Source organism: Carya illinoinensis, chromosome 2, assembly GCF_018687715.1.
Source record: "Carya illinoinensis cultivar Pawnee chromosome 2, C.illinoinensisPawnee_v1, whole genome shotgun sequence".
NCBI lineage: Eukaryota > Viridiplantae > Streptophyta > Magnoliopsida > Fagales > Juglandaceae > Carya > Carya illinoinensis.
The window spans coordinates 24877140-24904614 of NC_056753.1; the positions used below are offsets into that span (position 1 = coordinate 24877140).

Here is a 27475-nt window from a genome sequence, read left to right on the forward strand (position 1 = left end):
GGTGTTGCTACTGAAGAAGACAGAAGTTTTTTCTTTATTGAGGAATTGCCCTGACGCTCTTTCATAAACCTGCAGAACTTCTTGAATCTTCCTCCACTCCTCAATCTTTGCTCTTCCAAATAAAATACAATCATCCGCAAAGAGTAGATGATTTATGCTAGTTCCCCTTCAAGCAACTTGGACCCCTTTTGTGAAGGCTCTCTTCTCATAGTAGTCAAGTAGGCTACTTAACCCTTCAGCACACACAAGGAACAGATATGGTGATAGGGGGTCCCCTTGTCTCAACCCCCTTTGTGGCCAGAATTTACAACCAGGCACCCCATTTATTAAGACTGAATAAGAAACAGTTTTAACACATTTCATCACCAACTCAACCCATTTTTCACAAAAGCCCAATTTTAACATCACTGCCTCTAAGAAACCCCATTCCACTCGATCATATGCCTTCGACATGTCTAATTTTAAAGCCATACTCCCCACTTTCCCCTTCTTCCTCTTTCTCATAGAGTGCAACAACTCGTATGCCACCATGATGTTGTCATTTATTAATCTACCAGGCAGGAAGGCACTTTGAGTAGGTGATATTATCTCAGCTAAGACATGCTTAAATCTGTTGGAAATGGCTTTAGAAACAATTTTGTACATGACGTTGCATAAACTTATAGGCCTATACTCGGTTACTTTCCTGGGTGAGTTTGTTTTTGGGATCAGGACTATGTTGGTGTAATTGAGGTTTGGATCTATATCATTACCATTTAGGACTTCCAGCGCAGCTCTGCATACTTCACTTGACACAATGCCCCAGTGATTTTGATAAAAACAAGGCCCAAAACCATCAGGTCCTGGGGCCTTTAAAGGGGCCATTTGCTTCACTGCTTCTGTCACTTCCATCTCTGTAAACTTCTTCTTCAGCCTGTCATTCATCTCATTAGTGACTCTGCCACTCATGCCTAGCAAGCATTTGTCAATCTCCTCTACTCCAGGCTGAGAGGATTGAAATAAAGTCTCAAAATAGTTTCTGAAAACTGCCTCCACCTCCTTGTGTCCTTTCACCATTTTGCAATTCTCATCCTCCACTTCTTTTATGCAGTTTCTTTTCCTTCTTTGATTTGCACACGCATGGAAATACTTGGTATTTCTATCCCCCTGCTTGTACCAATTCCTTTTTGCTCGTTGCTTCCACCTGAGGTCTTCTTTTTCTAGCAGTACATTCATCTCTGAGGTTACCTTCCTGAGTTCCTCCACATTGCTACTGCATTCTTCAGCTTGAAAGGCTTTTAATTGTTTAGTTTTTTCTTCCATTTCTTTCCTCTCCCTCTGTCTCATGTGCTTGCTCCAGCTTTGCAGGACTCTTCTGCTCTGATTCAGTAGGTTTATAATCCTCTTAGGCTCCCCCTCCTTCCCCCTCCAAATTTCACTCAAGAACCCCCCACAGTCCTCATCTAGAGCCCAGCTGGCCTCGTATTTAAACCCTGTTCTCTTCAGAGGCTCATTCCCATAGATCCGTGTGTTTAGATGTACTAAGATAGGCTTGTGGTCAGAGGTTCTTGCCACCATAATCTCCACCCACACCTCAGAGAATAGATCTCTCCATTGAGGATTTGCTATTGCTCTATCTAGCCCTTCCTATTCTAATAACTCAATATTGACACGTATATTGTTTTTTAAACAAACGTTGGAGATTCAAACTCAGTTTTTAATTTTATTTTTCAAGCATATATCGGCTCACTTAAGGAATATATACATGTGTAAATATAATTCATTATTTTATGAGCATAATTATAAAATATTATAAAAATATTGTTATTTTATAAAAGTATAATTGATTAGAGTTGTATAAGATCAACCAAATAGTCATATATTCTTTTGACATTTAATTCTATTTTGTAAAATATTGTTACTGCAATAAAAAAAAAAATATTTATCTAACTGTACAATTGTGAGTAAAATATTCTAATATATTATTTTATTTTTCTTTATTTTTTATTTATTAAACTCTATTTTTCTTTAAAAAAAATGATAAACTAGTCTAGTCTAGCGCTACCTCCACTTAGTTTTTAATCGGTCTCTAGTTGAGTTTGAACATGAAAATATCTTATTCAAGTTGAGTTTGAACATTTGATTTTTTAATAATCGAGTCAAGTTTGGCTAGGCACTACTTAACTCGAACTCGATTTGATTACAATATCATCTATTATTCTTAGAAATTTGAGACCCTGTCAAAGAAATTTATAATTTAATATCTCATTTAAAAATAATGATAACGTGTACAAATTCATAGCCTTATATTTAAAATGAAAATTCGTATTAGTATATGATTTTAATGAGTGGAAATATCATGTCAAATTCTTAAAATATCAATATTTGTATAATATTTTTACAATTATGCTCATAAAATAGTGAGTTATATACACACACATATTCCTTCTTTGTAATCTTGCTGGTGGGATTTTTGCGATTTATTTATAGATATTTTGTTGTTTGTCAAAACAAAAGTTATAGAAGATGCTTGAAAAATAGAATTTTAAAATCCATGAATTTGTAATGAATTATATATATATATATGTATATATTCCTTAAGGAGCCTATGCTTGAAAAATTCTATTTGAATTTGTTGAAAAAGAATATACGTGTCAATGTTGAGCCAGTACAACATCATAAAGTGGAGGTAAGCCTAAAACTGATTGGAAAAGAATGAAATCCAAAACTGCAATACGGGGTGGGGTCCTATGGATAGTCAAATCGATACAAAAGCCCAAGTTCATGCACAGGAAAATGCCAACTTAACACGCAAACCAAAACGTAAGGTCCGATAGCCACTTCCCCCACCAACCTCCACTCATACAAACATACATTCACTCACCAAACCAAACCAAACCGCACGAACGAAGGAAGAGTGTTGTGCATTTTGCGCCAGTCAAACTCGAGAAAACAATGGAGTCTAGCAACGTTCTGGTACCACTTACTGTAACTCCTCCTCCTCCTCCATTTGTTCACTCTGTATTTCCTTTTCCTTTCCCTTTTGGCTGCTAAGAAAACGCGCCGGAAAAAAAAAGTCCGAATTCTCAACTCGTCCATTTCCGGCGTCTGCATATTTTCATTTCCGATTGCAAATTTTTCTGAGCAGCTAAACTGATTCTTTTATTACTATTTAATTTTTTTCGGATTCGTTCATTCGCCTTTTGTTTCCTTTCCTGTTTGGTTTTTACGAGGTTCCAAGTTTTTCACTTGTTTTCTCTACAACTGAACAAAGAGCTGAATTTTGAATGCTGCTTGATTACGATTAATTAATTGGTTGGATAGTCCTTCCCCTGTTTGTTACTTCTTTTCATATTTAAGAGGGCATTTTTGCTTTCCCTCGATTCCCAGCAACCAAAATGATCTTCAATGTGCTTATAAAAACGATTTAATATTGATGTCTGAATTTTTCATCAATTTCTTTTGGTCGTTTATATTTAATTTAATTTCAGCTTGCTTCTTCTGCTGCCCTGCAAATGGGAAGTGGAGGGAGGAATAATCCAACTCTAGTCTGTGCTCCTATAATGGCGGAATCCGTGGATAAGATGGTGATTAATATGAACAAGGCGAAACAAGGTGGTGCTGACCTTGTAGAGATCCGATTGGATAGTTTGAAGAGCTTCAATCCTTCTGATGATCTCAAAACTATTATTAAAGCGTCTCCGTTGCCCACTCTATTCACTTACAGGTTTATGACTGGGAATTCTTTTAAGATTGATCTCTTTATGCGTTATTTTTGCATGTCAAAATCCATACAATATAAACTTAGTCTGGATAGTCTGAGATATGCAGTTTTTCTTTAAAAATCTCGGTTTCATTTTGTTGGAATGATTGTGCATGATCCGGAGACAATATAATTTGATCTTGTTACGTAACCTTAACGGTCTCCAGCATAGACCTTTCTGATTTTATGTATTTTTCTAGACCAAAATGGGAAGGTGGTCAGTATGATGGTGATGAAAAGAAGCGATTGGATGCCCTTCGATTAGCCATGGAGTTTGGAGCTGATTACATTGATGTTGAGCTCCAGGTTGCTTCCCCATTGAAATGCAAATCAAAAAAATTCAAATGGTGGTGTGATTATTTTAGCAAGGAGTTAGCGTATGTGATTTAAGCTAATATTTATTATGGTTAAAACAGAATTCAAAGGTTTTGTGCTGTGTTTGGAAAGCTTAGGTGGTTGAAGGCTTGAGATGGTTCGCATAGAACCCAAGCATGACACTTCTTGAAGATTTCTTTGAAATTTTTACCTTCATTTTAATGTTTATGAGTTTGTCGCTTCCAAAGTAATCTGTCTGCATTCCATTCCGATGAAAATTTGTATGATGAGCTTCATTACATTATGTACTGCAAACTTCATTGCACTTCTGTCATATTTGACTGTTCTAACACTGGTCTGTTTCTTAAGTTCTTATTTCTTTTTCTTTAAATACAGAATGTACTTTTTATAACAGATTTTGCACCCTTCGTTTGATGAATTTCTCAGTGACAAAAAGAAAAAATTGTGTAAGGTTAGGGTGTTCTAAATGAGGGTGACATGTTAACTTTTGATCTTGAACAGAAAGTTTGAATGTTTTAACTGATATTGTCTTGCTTTTGAACTCCTACTAGTATATTTTTTGTGAGAAACTTATGCTGAGTACTGGATGTTATATTATGAACTCAAAGTAAGGAACCAAATTATCAATAAACTTGTCGGATAATTTCTCATGATGCTCTGTTCTAAACAGGTACCTATGACCAGGGCTATATATGAGATATTTAATATTAGAGTTCCTCTATCCTACTTTAATTTTGGAATTTCTACTAGGATTATAAAATTCAAATAATCTTCACGTCCGTTATTTCTTTTTGAAGGTTGCCTGTGAGTTCAATGATTCCATTTATGGAAGGAAGCCTGAACATTTCAAAGTCATTGTATCTTCTCACAATTATCATGACACTCCATCTGCGGAGGATCTTGGCAACCTTGTGGCAAGAATACAAGCAACTGGTGCTGACATAGTGAAGATTGCAACAACGGCATTGGAGATTGCTGATGTGGCACGCATTTTCCAATTAACTGTGCATTCTCAAGTAAGTAGCATATATATTATGGCAATTCTTCTTAAACGATAACTTTAGTCCATAATTTTTTTCCATTTTCATTTGGATTCTTTTTGCTCACTATAAATGGTTCCACTATCTGTCCTTAACTAAAAAACTAATATGTATCCTGTAAAAAACCCTTTTTAGATCTCAGCCACATGGTTTTGTTTATTCCTTGTGTCTACACATGTTCGTAAACTAACAGGGAAATCTGTGGTCTAAGGCAAGCTCCCCATGCATATTTCCATTGTTTTAGTTCCGCTATTCTTGGGTTTTTTATGCAGTGGCTGGTCCAAACACAAGGGATGTATGATTCCCAAACTGTAACAAAAAGGATTGTGATCTGTGCATCCCTGGTCTCTGCCCGACCAGGACTAGGCTAGTTTTAGTCTAAGCCTACGACAAGTTTACAATAAATGACTCAGTGGCTCTTATTATGGTTGACCTGGTTCTTAGGGAAATCTCTGTTCATATTATAAGGCTTGTTCCATCCTACTCCGGAAGTAATTCGTTTGTCAGTATGACTAGTGTAAACATTGAAGCTAATTATCCCCTTCTGACCTTTTTCTTTCTTTCTATTGAACTGATCATATGCTACTTGTTTTGACTAGAAATGGCCGAACTTCTTATCATTATCTCTTCCTAGATTCTTCACATATTTAAAGCTCTTTTGATTTATTTAATTATGGAATTTTCAGGTTCCAATTATAGGAATTGTTATGGGTGAGAGAGGTTTTATGTCGCGGATACTATGCCCAAAATTTGGTGGGTATCTCACGTTTGGTACCATTGAGTTGGGAATAGTTTCTGCCCCTGGTCAACCAACAATGAAGGATCTTTTACATCTATACAACCTCAGACAGATAGGACCAGATACAAAAGTGTTTGGCATAATTGGGAAGCCTGTTCACCACAGCAAATCACCTATTTTATACAATGAAGCATTCAAGTCAGTTTGTTTCAATGGAGTTTTTATTCCTCTCTTGGTGGATGACATTGCAAATTTTCTTCAAACCTACTCATCCACAGATTTTGCTGGATTTAGGTTCATTCCTCTTTAAGTAGTCTTTGAGTTGATCTACAGCCTCTTGTTGCATTTTAATTATGATGTGTTATTGGTCTGCATTCCTCAAGATCACAATTTTTTGAGATTCTGGTGGCCACGAGTTGTGGGAGGGTTGGTTTGCATTTTAGAGTGACAGGGATTTTGTATGATTGTTGTGGTTAAAATTTTATCCAATGGTTTTATTATTTGTACAAAAATTCTATGTGCAGTCACTTTTACGTACTCTTTTCTGCACTCCATTGATGCGATTGGTTGTGTATTAAAAAAAATTTGATGCAGCCAATCATATTAATGGTGTGCAGAGAGTGCGCAAAAGTGACTGTATGTAACATTACTCTTATTTGTATATATTGGAAAATCGGTACATGAATCTGCCTGAATACTTAGAATAAATTGTGATTCTATACTTGAAGCATGACATAAGGTAGCTTCTTTCTAAACACAGTTGTACAATCCCTCACAAGGAGGCCGCTCTAAAGTGCTGTGATGAGGTCGATCCAGTTGCAAAGGTATTAAAATATTCATCCTGCAGGGCTTGTCCGACTTCCAAGCCTACAATCTCTGGCAGCACTGAATTTAATAGAGTATTTGTGGATGCCTTAGCTTTATCTGTTGTTTTCTTTTTTCTTTAAGCAATAGTACATATGTTGTTCACATCTTAAGTACATTTGACAGTCAATAGGAGCTGTGAATTGCATTATAAGGAGACCCACCGATGGGAAGTTAGTTGGTTACAATACTGATTATGTTGGTGCAATTTCTGCTATTGAAGATGGACTGCGAGGTATCTATCTTGTTTTTTGTGCAAACGAATATGTGTATATTCACAGTCACATAAGCTCATCTTCTGTCTCCTCCTCTGGTTTAACGTCAAGGTGCTCTGGATGCTGTGCTTTTCATTTTAGGTTCTCATAATGGTAGCAATACTGCTGATTCACCCTTAGCTGGTAAGTTGTTTGTGGTCATTGGTGCTGGAGGAGCTGGCAAGGCGCTTGCTTATGGGGCAAAAGAAAAGGGAGCCAGGGTTGTGATTGCCAATCGCACTTATGGTAAGTTCTAGCCTTAGATTGGTTTTTTAAGTGCTTAGTGTCATATTCATGGCTTTATATTAACCTTGTTATCTGATCCTATAATTAGCATTATGAACACTTTCACATCTCTGTTTCTTTTCCATCCAAAAACCTTTTGGTGGAAAATCTGTCCTATTGGCTCCTTAGTGCTCTCTACAATGGCTTGAGACTGCATCTGGCATTCATTACAAATATGATTTTCTATAGCATGGTCTTTTATATGTTTTCACCATGGTTTGCCTTCAAACATAAATGAGGAATTTAACAGCATAGTTTTTCCTTCATGATAAAACAACAAAAGAAGTTTGAAGATGACATCGTGGAAGGAAATGTTACTATAATGATTGGAACTTTTCTGATCCCATCAGAACTCCGAAGTTAAGCGTGCTTGGGCAAGAGTAGTACTAGGATGGGTGACCTCCTAGGAAGTCCTCGTGTTGCACCCCTCACTTTTATTTTTACTTATAAAAAAAAAAAATGATTGGAACTTTCCTTGTAGCAGGAAAAATGAAAAAAGGAAATGCATACCAGAAATGCTTTATTGCAGTACAATAATTTTTCATTAACTTGTTTTTGTGCTTTAAAATGTTCCTTCCGTTCTATGGCCCTGGCATCCTAAATGAATGCTAAACAGCAAGTATGCCTGCATACCATTATTCTTGTGTGCTTCTGATTGATAACATGTTAGCAACATGACCCTTTCCTCCCAACCTCCAGAATAACATTGCTGAGGTGTGTAATGATTTCAATGGTGATTTCTGATTTATCCATTTATTTGACATCAAGATCGAGCCAGAGAACTTGCCGATACCATTGGAGGAGATGCTTTATCTCTTGCCGATCTAGATAATTTCCACCCAGAGGATGGTATGATTCTTGCAAACTCAACATCCATTGGAATGCAACCAAAAGTTGATGAAACGCCCATTCCTAAGGTCTGCCTCTCTGCCATGCTGTTTCTGTCATGCATGATCATCCATTCCTTGAATAAGGTTTTTTATGCTGATTTTGTCTTGATAACCCTATCAAAAGATATTAAGAATATCTACTGTTTCATTAGAAGAATGCAGTTGTGGTTATATTGCAACTGTAACATATCCTGTTCTTTCACCTGAAGAACTGCATCTGTTTGGTCATGCGGAGATGAAGACCATAAAAGGGATGGTGTACCTGACCCTTCAGGAGTTTGTGCACAAGATCGTATTCATTGGTCAAACTCAGTTTGGGTCACTATGGTTTTGCAACCAGCAACTGACTGGGGCCACTTGTTTCAATTTGAATTTAGAATGGAACTATGGTGTGGAGAAACGAAAATAATAACTTTTGATGCTTGGTGGTTTGGGGTTATTTTGAATATTTACAAAAAAGAAAGAGAAAAAAGATAATGATGAATGCTTGAATTACTTTATACATATTTTTTTATAAGTAAATTACTTTATACATATTTTTTATAAGTAAATTACTTTATACATATTAGATGATAACATCCTTGTTTTTGGAAGAAGGGATGGATTGCCAGCAATATTGTTCAATTATATATACATTTCCTACTATAATAATTTAAAGAAAAAAAATCCACCGACATGAGGTTAAACGTTGGGTTTGAATTCAGGTGGGGTAGTTTTTTCAAATCTTCTTTTCGGGAATTCTAAAAAAGCCCATATTATTGACCAGGCTCCTCATATAACTGTACGGAGGCAAAGCACCAATCAGTTTTAAGGTCATATTTTTTTTGGGAGTGAGTTTATGGTCATAATTAGGGTAAGGATATATGCTGAGGTTGTTTTATCTGATGCACTGGCTCAGAAGTTGGCTAATTATGTTCTCAATGTTCAAGGCCCTGACTATTCTCTAGTTATCTGGTTCTCATTTTCCTACTTTGAAACCAGCATGTCAATTATTTGTAACTAAATTCATAAATTCAATTCTTGTTAAGATTTGGATTGTCTTGGGTCCGTTCAGTCCTGAAGTTTTGAGGTATAACAGTAACATTGAAACTGAAAGTAACCTGCTCACGAACTAGTTAGTGGAGAAAAGAAAAGAAGAAAGACCCTAGTTTAATGGCAGCCAAAGCTGCCTGAAACAATCTGAAATGTCCTCATGAACAAACTAAATCTGATCAAGGGAAATTGAGTTGATTTATTCCGTGGGATACACTAGACCAGTTGCACCATGCTATGTCATTTTGTATCTGTGGAGTTTATTAGTACTTGGCAGAAAGATTCCAAGAATTGTATGCTATAAATTTGTAATTGAATTCAGAAGCTAGAGAATAATTGGCTTTCTGTCTTTGCAGCATGCTCTGAGATCATACTCATTAGTTTTTGATGCTGTTTACACCCCCAAAATGACTAGACTTTTGAGGGAAGCAGAAGAATCTGGAGCCAATATTGTTTCAGGGTTGGAAATGTTCATAGGACAGGCATATGAGCAGTTTGAGAGGTTCACTGGGTTGCCCGGTAAGTTGATTGTAAATATTCAGCCTGACTTTTTCCATCCGTCTCTACCTTATAGCTATTAGTTGATATTCCCTTTTTTGGCATCTTGTTTTATTGTTCACTTGCAGCACCAAAGGAGCTATTTAGAAAAGTTATGGCCAATTACTAGAGGTTTGTGTGTCTACTTCTTACGTGGCTGATTCTATTTTCATATGCTGCTCATTTTTAACATTTTTTTCTTGGATTCTTCGCTTCATGTTGGCCTGTTAAATGCTTCAAGGATATTCATGCGTGCGGCTTGCTTTCTCCTTTAACTTGGTGAACAAGGATATTCTGCATTGCTTTGTTGCATGCCAGTTAGATGGGTAAGTGTGCCTTCAAGCATCATAAAATGTGTGCTATGACCTTCTTTAAGAAGAATTTATGCTGTACATTTATTCTGTATTATTATAATTCCAATATAAAAGCTGCATATTATTGGTCTGTATAATTGGATTTCAGACATGTACCGCTCGCAAATAATCGACATTGGCATTGTGATCTTCCTACACTTCTTGTCCATCTGCTTTCAGTAAAATCTCTCTGACAGGCTGATGCATTAGCACTAAGCTCATTGTGCCACTCTTGCTCCCTAAGTTGAATGGTCAGCCTAACAGGAGCACACTCATACACATTATCTATTGCCGGAAACTAGATATGGGGGAAGTCGATGCTGGAGCATAAGCTCTGTTAGAATAGACACGACAATTCCATTGGGAAAGTGTTTTTTCCCCCCAATAACAATCGGGGAAAACTTGACCTTGGTCTCATGACTGAGATATTGAGTCTGCAAGCACGGTTTTTCCTTAAAATTTTTACTTTTATCGACAACTTCTCTCTGTTAAATGCCTTACGTGCTTTGGTCTCAAGATGTTTTTGATTGTCCTCCAAGCCATCTGGCCGTCCAGCATAATGTTACATTCGTTTTTGGAAGTCATTAGGTTTGACAAAAATATTGATGACAAGGAGACATGGCATAACCTTTCCTGAGGAATCTCAAGGTGTTCTCGCAAATGAACTCCGTTCTCCTCTAAATAAGGAGTTCTAGTTATCAAAGGTTCCAACGAAAAATGAACCGTTTTTTGGAATTGTCCATAAGCTGTAGTCAGTCCTCCTGGTAAATGTGAGTCTGTAAATATATGAAAGCGCCAGACCAGCAATCTTAGAAGTCATATTTATGTTCTTGCTGCTTTTGAACACCATCCTAACAACTCAATCAGCGAGCTAGCATGTTTGCAACACAGAGTGGATTGATTTGACTCAGAAAGACACCTTTTGCATTGTCTTTGCTCATTTTAAGTTTTGGCTCAGGAAAAAAGAAGGGATAGATTTGAGCTCTCACCCCCCAAAAAAAGAAAGAAAGAACTGTTAAAACGCAAACGCCTCTGGTGGTGTGGGACTTCCTTGTCTCCCATGGCAACTTGCTCTCCTGAACCTGATCCGATTAGGATTTGTCTATCATTATTGAAACTTCGAATTCAATAACCAAGTCCTCATTTCTGAAGTGGAATTAATTAGAAAATTTGAACGGACTAGAGTGGGATTGCTCCATTCTCCCCCTAAGACTATAATAGCTAGCAAAATCTGATTGAATGCAACGAAATTGCCCATGAAAGCTTATTCTATTTTTTGGGATTTTTGGATATAGAAGAGATGCTAGTCTAAGGGGCTTCTGGGAACTCGATCTTTTGGTAATGCTAGTTCATTACTGCTCTTTAAATTGAAGCGGCAAGATCCAAGCCTTCTGCGATCGTAATCCACGTACTACCATAGTAAGTACATCTGTTGTACAATGCATTCGATTGGGCAAATGCCATAGTAAACATCCTACCCAAAGACTGACCTCTCCTTTACCTTCAAAGGGGGGGTTTGAATGAGAATGAACTTAGGGGGGATATGATCTTAAAAACACATGCCGGCAATTTTAATAAACAACCAGAGTGCAATTTTAATAAACAATCGGAGTTTATGTGTTTCCAATTTTGTGTTTTTTTCTTCTCTTTGGGTCGTATTAGCAAGTGTAACAAAAAATAAATAAATAAATAATAATTCCTTCAGTGTACCCAAATGGGCATTTGGTCTAGTGGTATGATTCTCGCTTAGGGTGCGAGAGGTCCCGAGTTCAATTCTCGGAATGCCCCCAAACTGTTGTCTTTTTCTTGCAATTTTTTTTTTTGCCATCATCTCTTCAAAGGTTTTAAACTAATAGCTAATAATTTAATCCTTCAATGTTTGTCAAATGAATACAAAGTCAGTTAGGCTTAAAAAAAACTTTTAAGAGAATCGATCAAAGGTTTTAAACAAAAGCTAACAAATATCTTGTTTCAATGAAAGGGACAACTAGTCAGTTAAAAAAATAAAAAATAAAAGGGGCATTCCGAGAATCGAACTCGGGACCTCTCGCACCCAAAGCGAGAATCATACCACTAGACCAAATGCCCTATTTGTTGTTGTATTTCTACATTTATTATAAATAATACTAAAATTTAGTGGTCATTCCCCCACAAATCTCAGCACAGATGGAGGCGATTTTCCCTCCAAAACACTCCCCTTGTTTCCCTCCACTTCTAAGCCCTAGCAACTCTCTCTCTCTCTCTCTCTCGAGTAGTTTTCCCATTCGATCTTCACTCTCGTTTTTTCTGTTGATCTCCCTTGTTCTCGATGATCTTCAGTAACTCCCGAACTTAGTGTTTTTTCAACTCTAATTTTTATTATCGTCATTACGGCGTATTATGGAAAACGTAAAAACAAGGTTCGTTTCTTTGTTTGGGTTTTAACAAGATTTGGCTTTTGTTTTTCAGGTGAATTAAATGATTCAGAAATGGTTTCTCTTGGGAAGAATGATGGTGAAATTAAACCAATCAAGACGGAGCCAAACGTCAACACTCCCGATCTCCAGACCCAGGTCCTTGACAGCCAATTTTCACCTCCTTCATTTTCTGGTACTCGTTTTTAATCTCTATTTCTGTTACTTGTGTTAGGTTGATTTTTATAAATAGTTAAAATTAAATATTTTATCAAATTATATGAAAGAATAATCTGGGAAAGCAATTGGCTTATCAGACTACAGTTATTATTATGAAAATTTTCAAGCCGGTTATGATTAATCAGAGAAAATAATACCAAGGTGACACGGCAATGGTTTCCTTTTTTTACTGATGATTGTTTTTCCAAGTTACCTACATACGGTGTTCCTTTAGTATTTTTCTTAGTCTTCTTATAATGACTCAATGCCTATAAAGTTTCAAAGACTCGAGTTTTGATATCTATAATATGATATGATTACTATTGAGGTATTATATCCTGTCCTGGTCTCTTTTTTTTTCCTCTATTCCAGTGTTTATAAATATGAAAACTTCATTATTTGTAATTAGAAAGGAAATCATTGTTAGTGATAACCTTTTTGTATGGAAAAGTAGATGAAAAGCTCGAAGCTGAGGATGCTGATGAGTTAAAATATCTCCAAAGCACTTTGCCTTTTGATGATACTGTTCCCCTTGAAGATGCATTTGAAACCCAAGAAGTGAATCTAGCGGGGGAAACCCAAGTATTGAATATTGGTGGAGAAACCCAAGTGTTGGATGATCCAGATTGTATTGAAGATATGGGCACCCTGATATTAGATGATTTCAATACTCAAGTTGCGAGTGATATTGAAGGTGAAGGAACAGAAGAAACTGAAGTTTTTGGTGATGATGACGAGCAGTCTGATGATGAATCAGTAAGAAGCTGCAATGGTCAGTCAGTGGACAGTGAGAAGATTTACCCTTCTCTTCACGATAATAGTAACAAGGGATTTGTGGAGCGACTTGATCCTTTACCATATAAAGATCATGGTACAGGTGAGTCTTCACTAGAAAATTTGACAAGTATGGGCGAGCGGTTGACTGGTTCTAAGTCAATTTTTGGAATACCTTCTTTTGATAATTTTCCTGAAGATCCCTTTTGGTATGATTATAGGATTATATGATATTCATCAAATAAAGTTTTGGTATGATTATATATTTTGCACGTGTGTATGTTTTTTCATCATCATATTAACGTGCAAAAGCACTGCAGTTCAAGTAAAACTTTCCTTTGCCTCTTCCAAATTGTGTGATGTAGTTATTACTAGACTTGAAAATTAATTTCTTTTGTTGTGACCAAAAAAAAAAAACATTTGTGTTTCATTGTGTATCAGAAACCCATCTTCCAACTGCAACACATGTGGTTGAAGGCAGCCACAAACCAAAAGCTGGTACGTATTTTTTTCTGCAAACTGCACTGCATATGAAAAAACTTTTATATTTATTCAAGAATCCTAGAAAGAGCAGTTTTTGCTACTTTAAATAAATGGCTGGCAAGATTGATTGTTTCAGGTGACGTCATCACATCCAAATGGATTGCCAGTTTTTGGTGTTTGTTAATCATGTGTTTCTTACTGCTTTCAATGTCTCAGAATTTGATGCCTTAAGATTATCAAATTTGGAAGAAATTTTGTTTCAAGTCTCATTAATCATTTTGTCATTATCTTCTCTCTTTTTTTCGGATAAGTGGAATATCATGATCATCTTTTACGCATATGTTAATTTCCTTTTTTGTTTCACAAGTAATCAAGCTATGCATTGCTGCAAAAGAAATCGGCATTATGCCATCAATAACAATAATTGTGCTTCTGAGTTTTATTTTTTTGGTTGCCGGATTAGTTTACTGCTGTTTGCTTGTCATGTTTTTTGTACTGCTGGTCTTCATGTTACTTTTAACTTTGATTTACCATTGTCGTCATTTCAGCTGGTTGTGAAGAAGGCTGATTTATTGAGACCACTATTCTCCCTTTTTTCAAACTTGAAACAACTTGATTTTTCAAAGTTGGAATCTACCCTTTTATCATTTTCTTATGCCAACAATTGTAGATGGAGTGTCTTCTCATGCCACTCTAGGGAAGTTTGGAATATGTTCTATTTGATCTGATAAATAGATATCTGATTAGAGCTGCAGTGTCAATCCAGTGCTTGGTTTCTTATTCATTTCCCTATTTCTCTCAGGACCTCTACGGTCAGGGTTTACTTCAGTTCGTGTAGCATCATTTCGGGCATCTGCTCTGGGAATTCACATGGCTTTAGAGGGAATCAACAAGGGATCATTTTATGTCACAAGTAAGAATCAGTCTTGGGATGTTGGGGACGAAGTAGCTCAGGAGCATGATGTTGGACAATGCTACAGAAAAATAAAGGGATTAAATGATGAAAAGATGTGTAGGGTTGGTAGTAGAACCGCTAGAAAACTTTTCACTGAGGATTCACATGATGATTACAGAGGACTTCCTCATAACAGCAATGATGTTGAACGAGAAGGGTTACCTCAGTTGCCTTCTTGTGATGATGGATTGGCAGGATTAAGTTATGTGAACTCTCAAGAACCTGCAGAGTTTTCGCAGGCCAATGCACTTGATTTTGTGGACAGGTTCCTGAAAGACAATTTCAGGGACTTTGAACAAGCTGACCATAGAAAGAAAACTAAGGGAAAATCAAATTCTGTCCCAATTGCAAGGGGGCCACAAAGTTTTGCCAAGAAAGCCAATGATAGAAACATGCTTGGAGAAGCAGGGATTTTTGACTGGGATGATAGCCGTGAGGATGAAGGTGGGGGAGATATCTTCTGCAGAATGAAAGAAAAATTCTTTGATACTGGAGGCCAGGGGAGAAGATCTTTTACGCAACCCCAGAAGCCTAAAGGAAGCAGACTAGATGATTATAGAGGCCATGAAGAACATTTAGATTTCAATAATAAAAGAATGAGTTTAGCTCATTCGGATTCTAAATTAATGTCCCATAGACCAAAAGTGAATGAAGATACAGTGCAAGAAATGAAGTTGAAAAAAAATCTTGTTAGTGAGTTGGACGAACAGTCTAATGACAATCCCTGTGGAGAACAGATGGATACTAATTTCCGCAAGACAGGTGTGCCAGAAATGCTAGATGCAGCTTTTGATACACAAATGGCTGCTGAAGCTATGGAAGCCTTGTTCCATGGTGAGGCCATCGGGGGCATTGCTAACCATGATGCTAATGATGCCCATCAAGGCATTGAGAAAGATGCAAAGGATCCTTGCAGAGGTTCTCTTGTAGGAACAGATAGTGTAATTCATTCAAAGAAAACCTCTTGTCGTAAGAGGGTAAGCCTTACTGATGTAGGGGTTGCTTCACAAAAGAAATCTAAGAGCATGATTGCCAAATTAAGTAAAGAATTGTCAATTTCGTTGGAGAAACATTTTGATAATATCAGGAAGCAGAGTGGAACTGAACTAGGCAGAACAAAATCAAGGAGAAACTCGATTGCTGAAGAGTTTCATACAGCCAATGGAGTTAGTTTCCCTGGTACTTGTACACCTGTTGCTCATCGAACTAGACAGTCATTGAGTGTAAATCAATTGAAAAAGCCTGAGAATGTATCCAGTGACCATAGGGAAGAGATGAACTCTCTGATGGAGGTATGTACCCTAGTAGAGAAAAGCAATAGTAGTCTAGCTATCCTGCCTTCGAAAGTGGTGAAGGAAAAATCTTCTATGACAGGTTTTAATAAATCTGGAGAAATTAACAGCACAAAAACAAGTCAACATGAGCAATTGGCTCCAAAGTTGATAGCTAATAACAATGATTCTAAAATTGATGCATTGAACCATCCCAGGAGAAGATCTCATCGAAATTTGTCAGGTCAGGAAAATGGACATGATAACTTAGATGGTGCACTTCAACCATCTGCTCAGCCAAAATACATGGGGAAATCTATATCCAAGTGCAAAAGGACAAGGGGTGATGCTAAAAGCCCTTTTAATTCAAACATGAAGAGGAAAACACGATCAGGCAATGCCTCTATCTACGGTAAGTCTGGTGATATGGATGATAAGATTACATCTAAAGATCTAATTGGGGCAAAGGCCGATAAGCGCTTTGATAGAGATACTGATGCAAGTTGCCACCTATGTACTGGAAAGCCAAATGCTAGATTGGAAGAATCACCAAGAGACAAATGTAAACCATCTGCTTCAGCATGTACTACTCCTATCCCAGTTAACTGTAAGACATCTGAGAATGCTGCATCACCTGTTTGTATGGGTGATGAATACTTCAAACTGTCATGCAAGCGGAACCTATCAAGACTGAGCCTTCTGAAAGAAATCCGTAGCTTAAGTGCTGCAGGGCCTGAACCTGCTTCTGTCTCAAAAGATTCAAGGAAGAGGAGAGATATGAGTGCTGTTCGAGTCTTGTACAGCCACCACTTGGATGAGGATATAATGAAGCAGCAGAAGAAGGTAGTTCATGATTTCATCAATCTCCTTGTTAGCAACACGCAAACTGATTTAAACTATATATTGTCCGGTGTCCTTGTTTCACAGATTCTGGCTCGACTAGGAGTTTCCATTGCATCTTCTATTATGGATGCCACACACTTCATAGCAGATCAATTTGTGCGAACAAGGAATATGTTGGAGGCTATTGCTTCTGGAAAACCAGTAGTGACACATTTATGGCTTGAGAGCTGTGGACAAGCTAGCTGTTTCATTGATGAGAAAAACTACATATTGAGAGATGCCAAGAAGGAAAAGGAATTTGCCTTTAGCATGCCAGTTTCATTGGCACGTGCATCCCAGCATCCACTTCTGAAGGTATTTTTTTCCCGTTTATGCTGGTTTAACAAGATGCATTGGCTACTGATTCATTTTTCTCCATTCTTGATTGGTAACATCTCCATAGGGTCGAAGAGTTTTGATTACCCCAAATACAAAGCCTGGGAAAGAAATCATTTCAAATTTGGTTAAAGCTGTTCAGGGCCAGGTACGGAGTTTTGCAGCTTAAATATGATTCATATGTTTGTCTTACTATAATACCAGTAATGTGTTGTACTTGGTTTGATCACTTCAATGGTCATGACTGGAAAGATTCTACTAGTTCATTTGCTGATTATTAAGATATCGAATAGTTTCATCTTCAAAATGGGGTTCTTTCTTTTTTTCTTTCCCTTTTCTGAAATTAAATAGCTCTTGCCCGTAGATATAGATACTGTATATCTTTTCAATTTTCTCCTTTTTAACTTGAGCAGCTAATTGTCAGTGCTTGCATCAACTTTAAATGGATCCACAGATGCATAAGATATATTTTATTTTCTTAAATCATTGTTTTGTTAATGGTTTCGTGTCAAATGCTCCTCAGGCGGTGGAGAGAACTGGCAGATCTACTCTGAAAGAGGATTATATTCCAGAGGATTTTTTGGTTCTATCTTGTGAAGAAGATTATGCAATCTGTGCACCTTTTCTTGAAAAAGGTAAGCACCAAATTCGCATTATTAGTCTCTAAATAAGCCATTTAATGCACAAACTTCACTAAGATCGGAAACATTGCTTTATATTTGCAGGGGCAGCAGTTTACAGTTCAGAGTTGTTATTGAATGGTATAGTCACTCAGAGGTTGGAGTATGAAAGGTTGGCTCTATTTTTGTTAAGGCCATTGCCTATATTATGTATAAATTAAATGATTCCTATAAATGACTGTTTTTATCGAAGGTAAAAAAATGGTTTAGCCATGAACTTGTGGTTTCTAAATAATTTCTAGCATCCTCTATTAAGAACCAAAATTCTGCAACTCTTCTCTACTGGCTGAAGAATGCAAGTAATGGATGGTAAAATCGTATTATTTCATTGATTATGATATTCATGTGATTATTAATTTATTTTTTTCCTAACACACTTCATTTCCTGTTAGCAGGCATCGCCTCTTTGCAGATAAGGTTAAAAGAACACGTTCTACGATATGGATCAGAAAGGACGACAATCAGTTCCTTCCTGTGACTAAACAAAAATAAGATTCATTTGTTCCTTTGATTTTCCTTCTGATTCTCTTATGCGTTTGGGCGACGTTGGTAGGTGCCTATTGATCTCTACATCACACAATGATATGTACATAGCATTATGAATGCTTCCAACTCTGGGCCTCATGTAATCTATTTATTTTACCTTTGTCTCTTATCTCATTTGGTTTCTTTTAGGGTGTGTTCGTTGTATAAGAATTTCTAATGCAAATTAATAATACTCGGAAATGGAGAAGTACTGCTTCTTTCACCGAATATTGGGTATTGGAATTACGATAAGCATTTTATTTCTCTTGAACACTATGCTGGAAATATCATCATCCCACGCCAGTAGAGTTGAGTTTGGGTTTGTAATTGCATTTTGCATTGCATATTTCAACTACCTTTGTATGTAACCGCTTAAAATATGCTTCATCAACGCGTGGACTCTGCTTGGGATGGCAATTTCTGAATAAAAATAGCATTTTTCGAATTCTAAGGAAAAAAAAAAAAGTGATTTTCGCAGGCACATGCTGGATAATTCTAAAATAATAAGACAATCGTGGGTTTGGGTATATCTTGAGTAAAACGGTTTAACAAAAAGGAACTCGTACACCGCTGGTTTGGTAGAAGCTAGCAAGCAGCAGAAAAGATGCAGAGTGTCTTGTCTTCCAACTGTTTTTCTCATCATACCGGGGCGTTGGGAGCAACCTGAGCTCGCCACGAAAAGTACTGAATATACAAGGAATTGAGACTCATGGATATGCCAAAACCTAAAACTGAAGCAACCAGGATCGCATAAATGGCCTTCAAATGGAGCTGCAACAAAATTTAGAGGTTTAGTCACCAAGAAAAAATGGACCATCTTTACTCTTATCTATCATTAACTTTTGTACGTATTAGAATTTATTCATTTAAAGATAAAATGAAAAATTATTCAGGGAGTGTTGCTGTCGCAAGCAAATGATAAAAAAAATTCACGCTGAAAAGGGATGATATAACATCTGAGTCAATCCCATTTTCTTATGTTGTCATATCATCCAAACAAGCTTTTGACTCTTCCTTTGCAGCACATTTGCATCTTAGAGATATTTTCAACAACCATATAAAACAGTTTATTTCACCTTCCTTAAGTTTAGAAGTAGAGGTAGCATAACTGGAGCAGTAGCAGGCAATCATATATTTGCTTTGGCCCCATTGACGGCCTGAATTTTGGAAAGAAAAAGCTAGCAGTGGGATTGTACAGAATGATCACCAGCCTTATATTCACCGGATTAAACTTCAAATCAGAATTATATGGGGGATTTGATATCTTGCTAAGGGTTTTCTAGAACCACCACCCTTTCATAGTTTTTCCAACTAGGGTAACACAAGTTTTTTCTTTATATGCAAATTCACAAGAAGTTTGGTACTCCCAAGACGAGGAAAGAATAAAGGAGAACATCATGAAGCACATTCAAAAAGATAATAAATTAAACCGCATATCATGGCTGAAATCTCAATTGGTAAGCGTTGCTCACCAAAGTGTAGAAAAGGTGGACGATGATGGCCACAAGTGCAAACTCGAGGGCCGTGTAAGTCCATATATACTCCTTGATTGCTGCAAGTCAATAGAAGCAGATACTAAGAAAACAATAGCTCAAAAAGAAACTAGTAATTTATGACTTCTGTGGTGAACTGTACCAAGGATGACCGCAAAAATAGATGATAAAAGGCCCAGGGTAAAAGCAAATGGTGCTGCAATCACGATAGCTTGAGTCTTCAAATCATGAATCTACAAGATAAGGCACAGGATTAAAATTACTGAGCCTATTATGACAGAATATATCATGGAAAAAAATAATAATAATGGTGACTAGAACCACTTCTATTCCTTTTTACAATCTTTGTACATCTTCATGGATGCTGATTTTGTCTGAATCCCCCCCACCCAAAAAAGAAAGGCCAGACAAATTTTGGAGCTGATTATGTTTCTTTATCAAGTAAACAGATATCTTAAAATAGGCATAATGAACTACGTGTGTCAAATCTCAGGGCAGAACATGCACCCTGCCTTGTAGAGTTTGGTGCCAGAAACAAAGTTTTTGGGCATTACATTTGACCTAAATTAGATTGGATCATATTCACATCATCCAAATGATGCAGAAGCCAATGGAAACAACAATATTTTGTAATGGGCTTCTGTCATTGATTGTAATGGGGCTAGTTTTTCATAATTTACATGTATCCATCTCTAGTGCATTGTGGTTGCTAGGTGTATTCTGTGTATACTAACTGTGTACTTGGGCTACGCCTATTTGTTATCAATAAAGTTTTATTCTTACCCACAAAAAAAATCACCATTATTTTGGGTCTATGTTTAATCTCCTAGCATAATGACCTACCAGTAGCTGCTCAAGAAAGAAGAAATAGCATATTGTGCTGATCAAGACAAGCACTACAAAATCCTGCCAGGCACTGCCAAAATCAAGAATTAAGTTAAACATAAAAATTTAGCAGAAAAATAAAGGGAGGCCAGATTTATGCCAAAGAAAATATTAGTTGCCCAGCAGGGAAACTCTCTCTCTCTAAAAACAACTCGAGAATAATACCTTATCGTTTGTGAATGCAAATTCTGTTGGCCATGCTCCTGCCTAGAATTCCTTTGAAGGGATGTAGGCACACGAAGCAAAGTGACGGGTAAATTCTGAACATCTTGCCCACATACTTCACAAGTCTTGTTTCCTTTAGTGCTAAACCACTTAACTGCACATTCTTCATGCACAAGTCTGAGCGCACCTTTGCAACTGCATTCCATTTTAAGTGTGTTTCCTTCTTCACATACATCAAGACAGATTCTGCACACTGCTTCCTCTTCAGGAATTTCTTCATCATGACCTTCCACAGGAACGCAAGTTGTTTGATCTGTATGTGACCAAGAATGGACTTAGAAAAGTTAAATAATGTAAAAGGGACAATAATCAGGCAACTATAAACATAAAAAATTCTATTGTTGCTTAGAAATATTTGGTCATCTTTTGTTGCTCAAACATAACTGAAGTACTGACCAGTGAAATTGTAGAATTAATGCACATTAAAAGCCGAATGTTAAGCTCAAGCACACGTGTGCATAAAAATCCTGTGGAATACACAGCTTTTCATAACATAAAACATGGAACCGCAATGCTCATTCAAAAAACTGACATCTGAAAACCAAAACCAAGTAGATGATTTGACTCTAACACTGAATGACGTCTGAAGTCATACTGTCTGTGAGTCTATGAGTTGCACAGCATAAATAAGTAACCGCGTGAATAGAGTACATCTTTTACAACATACCATCACCAGGATCTGTTGGGACATGCTCATTATGGATAGCGAATGATACCGATCTTACAATGACAATGTTTTGGCCAGGCACAGATAGAGACCTTGAAACCATAGCTTCAGCAGCTGCTTTCTGCACAAAATCGACAATAACGCACTTATACATCAACAACTGTATAGCTATGCCGTCTCCAAAAACAAAAAATTGACCTTAAAATTAGAAGCAGCTACCCTTAAAAATAGTGAAGAGCATAAAGAAGTATGTTTCAACCCTGTCGCAAAAGAATCTCCAATTGTTTTGGTAAATTTATATCTAAAAACACCCAGGGAACACATCAGTATGATGGTAGTGTAGTCTTGCCATTTTGTTAATTTATCAACCATTGTGTGGCCAAGCAAGATCCGTTCTCTACATTGATCTTCCTTTTATAGCTCCAGATGTGCATAAAACTTGATCTTGAGAGCTCATCAATCAGAAAGAATTGCATAATGAACGATAACTCACACGTGCATTTTGCCGTTCATTAAATGCCCTTGCTGAAGCAGGTGTGGAAACAGAAGGTGATAAGTTTGATGCAGGTGTTACAGGAAGAGAGGTACATCTTTTCGAAAATGCAGACTTGAGGTTGACCATAATAGGACTTTCAGGAGTTGCCTTTGGTTCTGAATTGAGGAGGAAACTCCTCTCGCCATCAGCTCCAGTTCCCTTCTTCTTGAAGCTTAAACCCCGCAAGAAGCCTCCTGGTGATGAAGTACCTTTAGAGGAACCTTGAGACTGAAGTAAACCCTTTCCACTTTGGCTATTACCGAAAACTATGGGCTTAGGGGGTATTTGAAGTGAAATATCTGGACGCCTCCCACTTGGTCCTGGATCTGAAACTCCTTTGTTTATTTCAATATCAATCTGCATGTAAGAAACAAATGAATTAAAAGACTCCACGTCATTTTCTCTGTAAGCATCCAGAAAAATTTTCACACGCATATAGATCATACCAGTTCATGTTTGGAAAGTGGATTATGATGGAAAATCCTACCAAACTGGGCACATCTATTTTGTGTAACGGTTCATGGTCATGGGTAATTGGTATACTTTGCTGCCCCTAGTGTCTCCGGTTCCTCTTAAACCAGTTTTCATTTGTCAGGTTGTTTTGCAATATAACAAAAAGGAAAGACACCATCATGAGAACCTGGCTCTGATACGAAGACAAGAGATAAGTTTTACACAAAGTTGAGGAAATCTCCCATGACAGATTTGTGGGAGGCACTGTTGTATTTATAGACTACATCAGTTACACTAGATAAGTACAATAAGATTGAGATAATTACAGAAGATAAATATAAACAACAGTTTTTCATAAACTAGAGTTTATCTATATCTTGATTTGCTTTAGCTTTATCCTTATCAAAATAAAATAACATTTAGTCATAATATAGTAATAAAGTGTTGGGTGAGTTCAGATTCTAAATTAAAAGTGCCACTATAGCCCACTGGGTGAGAATAAAGGGCCTGTTTAAACTACTTTCTTAAATTTGCAACCTAACTTCAAGTGTTTTCGAACACCAAAGCATGGCCTTGAAGGGCATTTCACATAGTCTAGGATCACAGATTTTTGTTAAGAATCAAATAAAAAAATTTGGATCTATCTAGGATCATGAGATTTCCTCGCTATTTCCTGTAAAGCTCTAAGATTGTTCTGGCTTGCCGGATAATATCTATTGAACCCCCGCATTATAGAAGCCAGAATCTCTTAACGGGTAATCTGAAAGATGAGATTGGAGGTTTTTCAATCTCAAACCAAAAATCTAAAAACTTGCATACGCTCACAAGAGCTGTAAATATGGATCTCCAATTCTTAAGACCAATTAAAAAGAGACACAGATCACCCCATGACACCATGAGCTCCTAGAAGCTCCACGCCACCATTAATGCTCCCAAAGCAAAAATTACACATGCACACCCATATACATAGCCACTTCCAATGTAAAAAGAGAGACAAGGAAGAGAAGACTACAAGAAGCAACCTGAGGAGAAGTTTCTGCAACTGCAGTGGAGACAGCTTCAGCTGCTTGCATTATTGTTCAAACCCCCCACCCCCACAGAATTTGAAAACGGACTAGTAAGTTAAAAAGTCACAAACTTGGAGGTGGAATTAATAGGGAAAGAGTTGGGAAGAAGTTTCATTCCAAGTAATTATTTCTAATTTGGATGACTGATGAGAAAAGATGAGACTGGGAAAGAAATGGGATGAGGGTCCGGTCGGGTCGGGGTCGCGTGGAAGATGATCTGAAGCTGTGTCTGAAGACCATCACGAAGTTATCGTATATTTGCAGCATTGTGCCCACTTGCAGCTGTCACTGCCCATTGCTACTGTTTGGCCTCACTCTCCCCTTCGTTTTTTTTTTACCACCTACCTACTCGCTATCTCCAGCCGCAACGTGTCAACCTTCTTCCTCTTTACGTTTTGGGTCTCGATTATTAAATAATAATAATAAAATAAGAGTAGTTTGCCGTACTAATAACATAATAATATTGGACTTGTTATAAATTATTAAAAATAGAGAGCCTTTAGATAGAGAGAGAACGAGAGAGAGGATTTCTCTTATTAATCTCTTATCAAACTTATGAATTCCTTAAAGGATACGGCGATATATATAGGAGTACAAAGGGAATTATGCTAGTTTACTATGCTAGTGCTATGCTGACACTATATACTGTGCATATGTCGGCCATTTACTATGCCAGTACTATGCTAGCACTATGCACTATGCATTTGACGACTAGATAAATGTGGTCATACAATTCAAGATAGTTTATAACATTTTCCTTTTGGATGACCATATTTAAAGAATATGCCTCGTTAAAACCTTGCCAAGAAAAAACCCTGTGGGAAAAAACCAATGGCGAAGGAAAAAGAGTACAGTATTCATGTGTATCGCCGAGTGCTTTAGGATTGCCTCATTAAAACCTTGCAAAGGAAGACCCAGTGAGATAAAACCTTAGCGAAGGAAAAAGAGTACAATCAGCACAAGTCTTCAAGACATTACTTCCCCTGAAAAGTGCATGATAACAGGTCTTCAAACCTCCGCATTCCAATGTTCTGCATAATCTTCTTAAATGTTGAAGTTCGTAATGCTTTAGTGAATAAATCTGCCAGATTTTTACTTGACCGTACCTTCTTGATATCAATTTCAACTTTCTTCTCATGAATTGCAATGATCTTCTTGTGTGTATCTGAAAAATAACTCGCATTTGTACATCCAACTAACTATGGAATCCATGTTGATAAAATAATCTCAACTGGATCTTTCTGCTCATCACTACTCTTCTGGAGTTGTACTCTTCTGGAGTTCTTGTAAATAACACAGTTAGTGGAGAATTCATCAACATTAAACCGCTAACCTCATTTTTTAATAAAAACGGTGGCCAGCCTTTTAAGATCAGACAATCACCGCGGATTTTCAACTCCTCTGTAGGTGTCAGGCGTGCTGTCAGGCACCGCAGCTGTCAGGCGTGCTGTCAGGCGCCACAGAGCTATGAAGCTATATTCCATCTCTTTTCTCTTGCTTCACGAGAGATGTTGTATCATGATTTTCTCAATAAAAGAGATATTCAGCTCATCTTCATTCACATCTCATCTTCTTCACTTTTCTGTAATCATACTGCATTTTTACTCTGTAATTTCTTTCTGCATTGTTATCCTGCAATCTCTCTCTGCAATGGCTCAGCAATCTTCTCAGGGTCAATATATGAGGTATTCGGCACCTCATTCATCAGCTGTTCCTGCTTCTACCACAGGTGCTATCATGCAATATAATGATCTGACTCGTAGGGCAGATAATGAAGCTATCTATGAGCTTGTAAGTCTCAGTACCCGATACTCATCATCCATTGTCGCATTTTCTCAGCGACTGCAATCCAGAACTTGTGGAGTTGACGATCTCCACGAGAATATTGCTATACTTCAACGACTTCTTCTGGAATCCAACATGAAGATAGAATCAATAAAGAAAGAGAATAGGAATTTAAAATCCTTGCTTAAATCTTCTTTTCGATTGCCCACCCCTTTAGATAGGAATGCTATGCAGATTCTTGAAGAACAAAAGCGTTTGAAGAATGAGGCAAAGTGTCTCAAATTTTTGTAATTCTTGCTTCAAGATAATAATATTTCACAAATATTCATATTTGTGTTTCTATCTTTTGGTAGATGTTCTGTGTGCTCCCTTTTATTTCTTCTTTAATAATGCACACTTCATATCAAACCCATAATATGAATCTGAAATACTAATTGTATTAAAAGATGGTATTTCATGATTAATAACATCATCCATATTCCCCTTGAAGCCGCAAGGGTTTCAGATTTATATTTCAAATATGTGCAGTTTTCATGAGCTCTTCTGGAGCCTTAATGACATTTAAATCATATATATAAACTGCAATAATAGCTTGTTTCCATTTGCGTTTGGATTGCTTTAGATCATATAAGAATCTTTGAAACTTGATAGAATACATATTTCCAGATATATTCATATTAGAAGCTTCAGACATTTTCTATCCTTCAGGGATTTTCATATATATATCATGATCCAATGATCCATATAAATATGCAGTTAATCATGCATATCCAAACTCTCGGTAACTTTCAAGCTAATAAAAATCTCAATATGATTTCAACCACTTTAAAATCATATCAATATTGTTTCTTCGAGAAACTAACTTGTGGTTTCTATATCACATTTTCATATTAAAAGTTTCAGGCTTTTTATATCATGTATATAAATATCCACTGATATTTAACAAAAATCACCTCTTTAGGTGTTTAGAATTCAAGTCCATATTTATCACATTTTACTTAGTGATATCAATTCTGCAGGAATTGAGAAACTGACTCTTGATTTATATATCACATTTTTATTTTCTTTCCATAAATACCCACTAACATTCAACAAGCATCACCTATTTTAGGTATTTGGACTATAAGTCCCGATGCATCATATTTTACTAGTGAATCAATTCTGCATGAATTGTTTCTTTCAAATTTGGCCAATATTTTACGTCGTATTCTTCGACGGTTCTTGATTCACTTTCTCCATTACTTCTGGTAATGTCAATTACCATCTCATATGGAAATACGTTGTCGACAACGATTTTATTTCTATCCATAATTTCTCCATTATTCATTAAATGTAACGAGATCTCGTTATTTTCAGGTACCTGTCCCTCTTCAAGGGAAGACATTTTCATGAAAAACCTCTTCAGGAGGCACTCTTCAAGAGTTTATATAGGAGAATTTTATACAAAAAATTTGGATGGACTTTATTGCTTGTTTTATGGGTATGGCCTCTTCAGGAGCACCAAATTATTTGTGCATTTCTCTTTTGAGATACTCTATTTTTTGTATCGATAAGTCTCACATGCCTTTATACATGTTTTTAGACTGCTGAATTTCTTAATTGTCCTACAGGGACTTCAATCCTCGCTGGGATTTTAGCAGCTAGAATATGAGACATTTTTATCTTATTGCATTCAAAATTTAATTATTATCTGAACTTCTGGTTCACATATAATAATCAAGATAACGTTGAATAATTTCATCTTATTTGCTTCAAGCAAATTTTTCTTTCCACTT

At 36.8% G+C, this 27475-nt stretch overlaps 3 protein-coding genes and 2 non-coding genes across 10 annotated transcripts; 3 read left to right on the plus strand and 2 right to left on the minus strand.

The window, feature by feature from the left end:
* Nucleotides 1–2795: 2795 nt before the first annotated feature.
* Nucleotides 2796–10230, plus strand: LOC122300467 (bifunctional 3-dehydroquinate dehydratase/shikimate dehydrogenase, chloroplastic-like). Of its 3 annotated transcripts, XR_006240027.1 has the most exons (13): nt 2807–2967; nt 3471–3706; nt 3943–4048; nt 4876–5094; nt 5805–6151; nt 6618–6681; nt 6848–6956; nt 7078–7221; nt 8029–8177; nt 9539–9701; nt 9809–9851; nt 9961–10045; nt 10182–10230. XR_006240027.1 is itself a non-coding variant. In XM_043111150.1 (12 exons), exons 1-11 carry the CDS (start codon nt 2935–2937, stop codon nt 9847–9849), a joined length of 1599 nt encoding a protein of 532 aa, XP_042967084.1. In that variant the 5' UTR covers nt 2796–2934; the 3' UTR covers nt 9850–9851; nt 9961–10230. The 3 variants fall into 3 exon arrangements, 2 of the variants coding, with proteins under 2 accessions (XP_042967084.1, XP_042967083.1); XM_043111150.1 differs by having other exon boundaries at nt 2796–2955; nt 9961–10230; XM_043111149.1 differs by having other exon boundaries at nt 9961–10230.
* Nucleotides 10231–11788: 1558 nt separating this feature from the next.
* TRNAP-AGG lies at nt 11789–11860 on the plus strand. Its single transcript has one exon. It is a non-coding gene; the product is annotated as a tRNA-Pro (tRNA).
* A 228-nt stretch (nt 11861–12088) lies between these two features.
* On the minus strand, nt 12089–12160 carry TRNAP-UGG. Its single transcript has one exon. It is a non-coding gene; the product is annotated as a tRNA-Pro (tRNA).
* Nucleotides 12161–12249: 89 nt separating this feature from the next.
* On the plus strand, nt 12250–18818 carry LOC122300468. 3 transcript variants are annotated; one of them, XM_043111151.1, is made up of 10 exons: nt 12250–12390; nt 12521–12661; nt 13136–13561; nt 13900–13956; nt 14744–17010; nt 17095–17364; nt 17453–17533; nt 17909–18020; nt 18111–18177; nt 18461–18818. In XM_043111151.1, exons 1-10 carry the CDS (start codon nt 12381–12383, stop codon nt 18555–18557), a joined length of 3528 nt encoding a protein of 1175 aa, XP_042967085.1. In that variant the 5' UTR covers nt 12250–12380; the 3' UTR covers nt 18558–18818. The 3 variants fall into 3 exon arrangements, with proteins under 3 accessions (XP_042967085.1, XP_042967086.1, XP_042967087.1); XM_043111152.1 differs by having other exon boundaries at nt 13139–13561; XM_043111153.1 differs by lacking the exon at nt 13900–13956.
* A 177-nt stretch (nt 18819–18995) lies between these two features.
* Nucleotides 18996–24206, minus strand: LOC122300469. 2 transcript variants are annotated; one of them, XM_043111154.1, is made up of 8 exons: nt 23871–24206; nt 22354–22752; nt 21861–21981; nt 21134–21446; nt 20927–20999; nt 20226–20316; nt 20063–20142; nt 18996–19361 (listed from the first exon to the last, which is right to left on the minus strand). In XM_043111154.1, exons 1-8 carry the CDS (start codon nt 23919–23921, stop codon nt 19230–19232), a joined length of 1260 nt encoding a protein of 419 aa, XP_042967088.1. In that variant the 5' UTR covers nt 23922–24206; the 3' UTR covers nt 18996–19229. The 2 variants fall into 2 exon arrangements, with proteins under 2 accessions (XP_042967088.1, XP_042967089.1); XM_043111155.1 differs by lacking the exon at nt 23871–24206 and having other exon boundaries at nt 22354–22758.
* Nucleotides 24207–27475: the final 3269 nt, after the last annotated feature.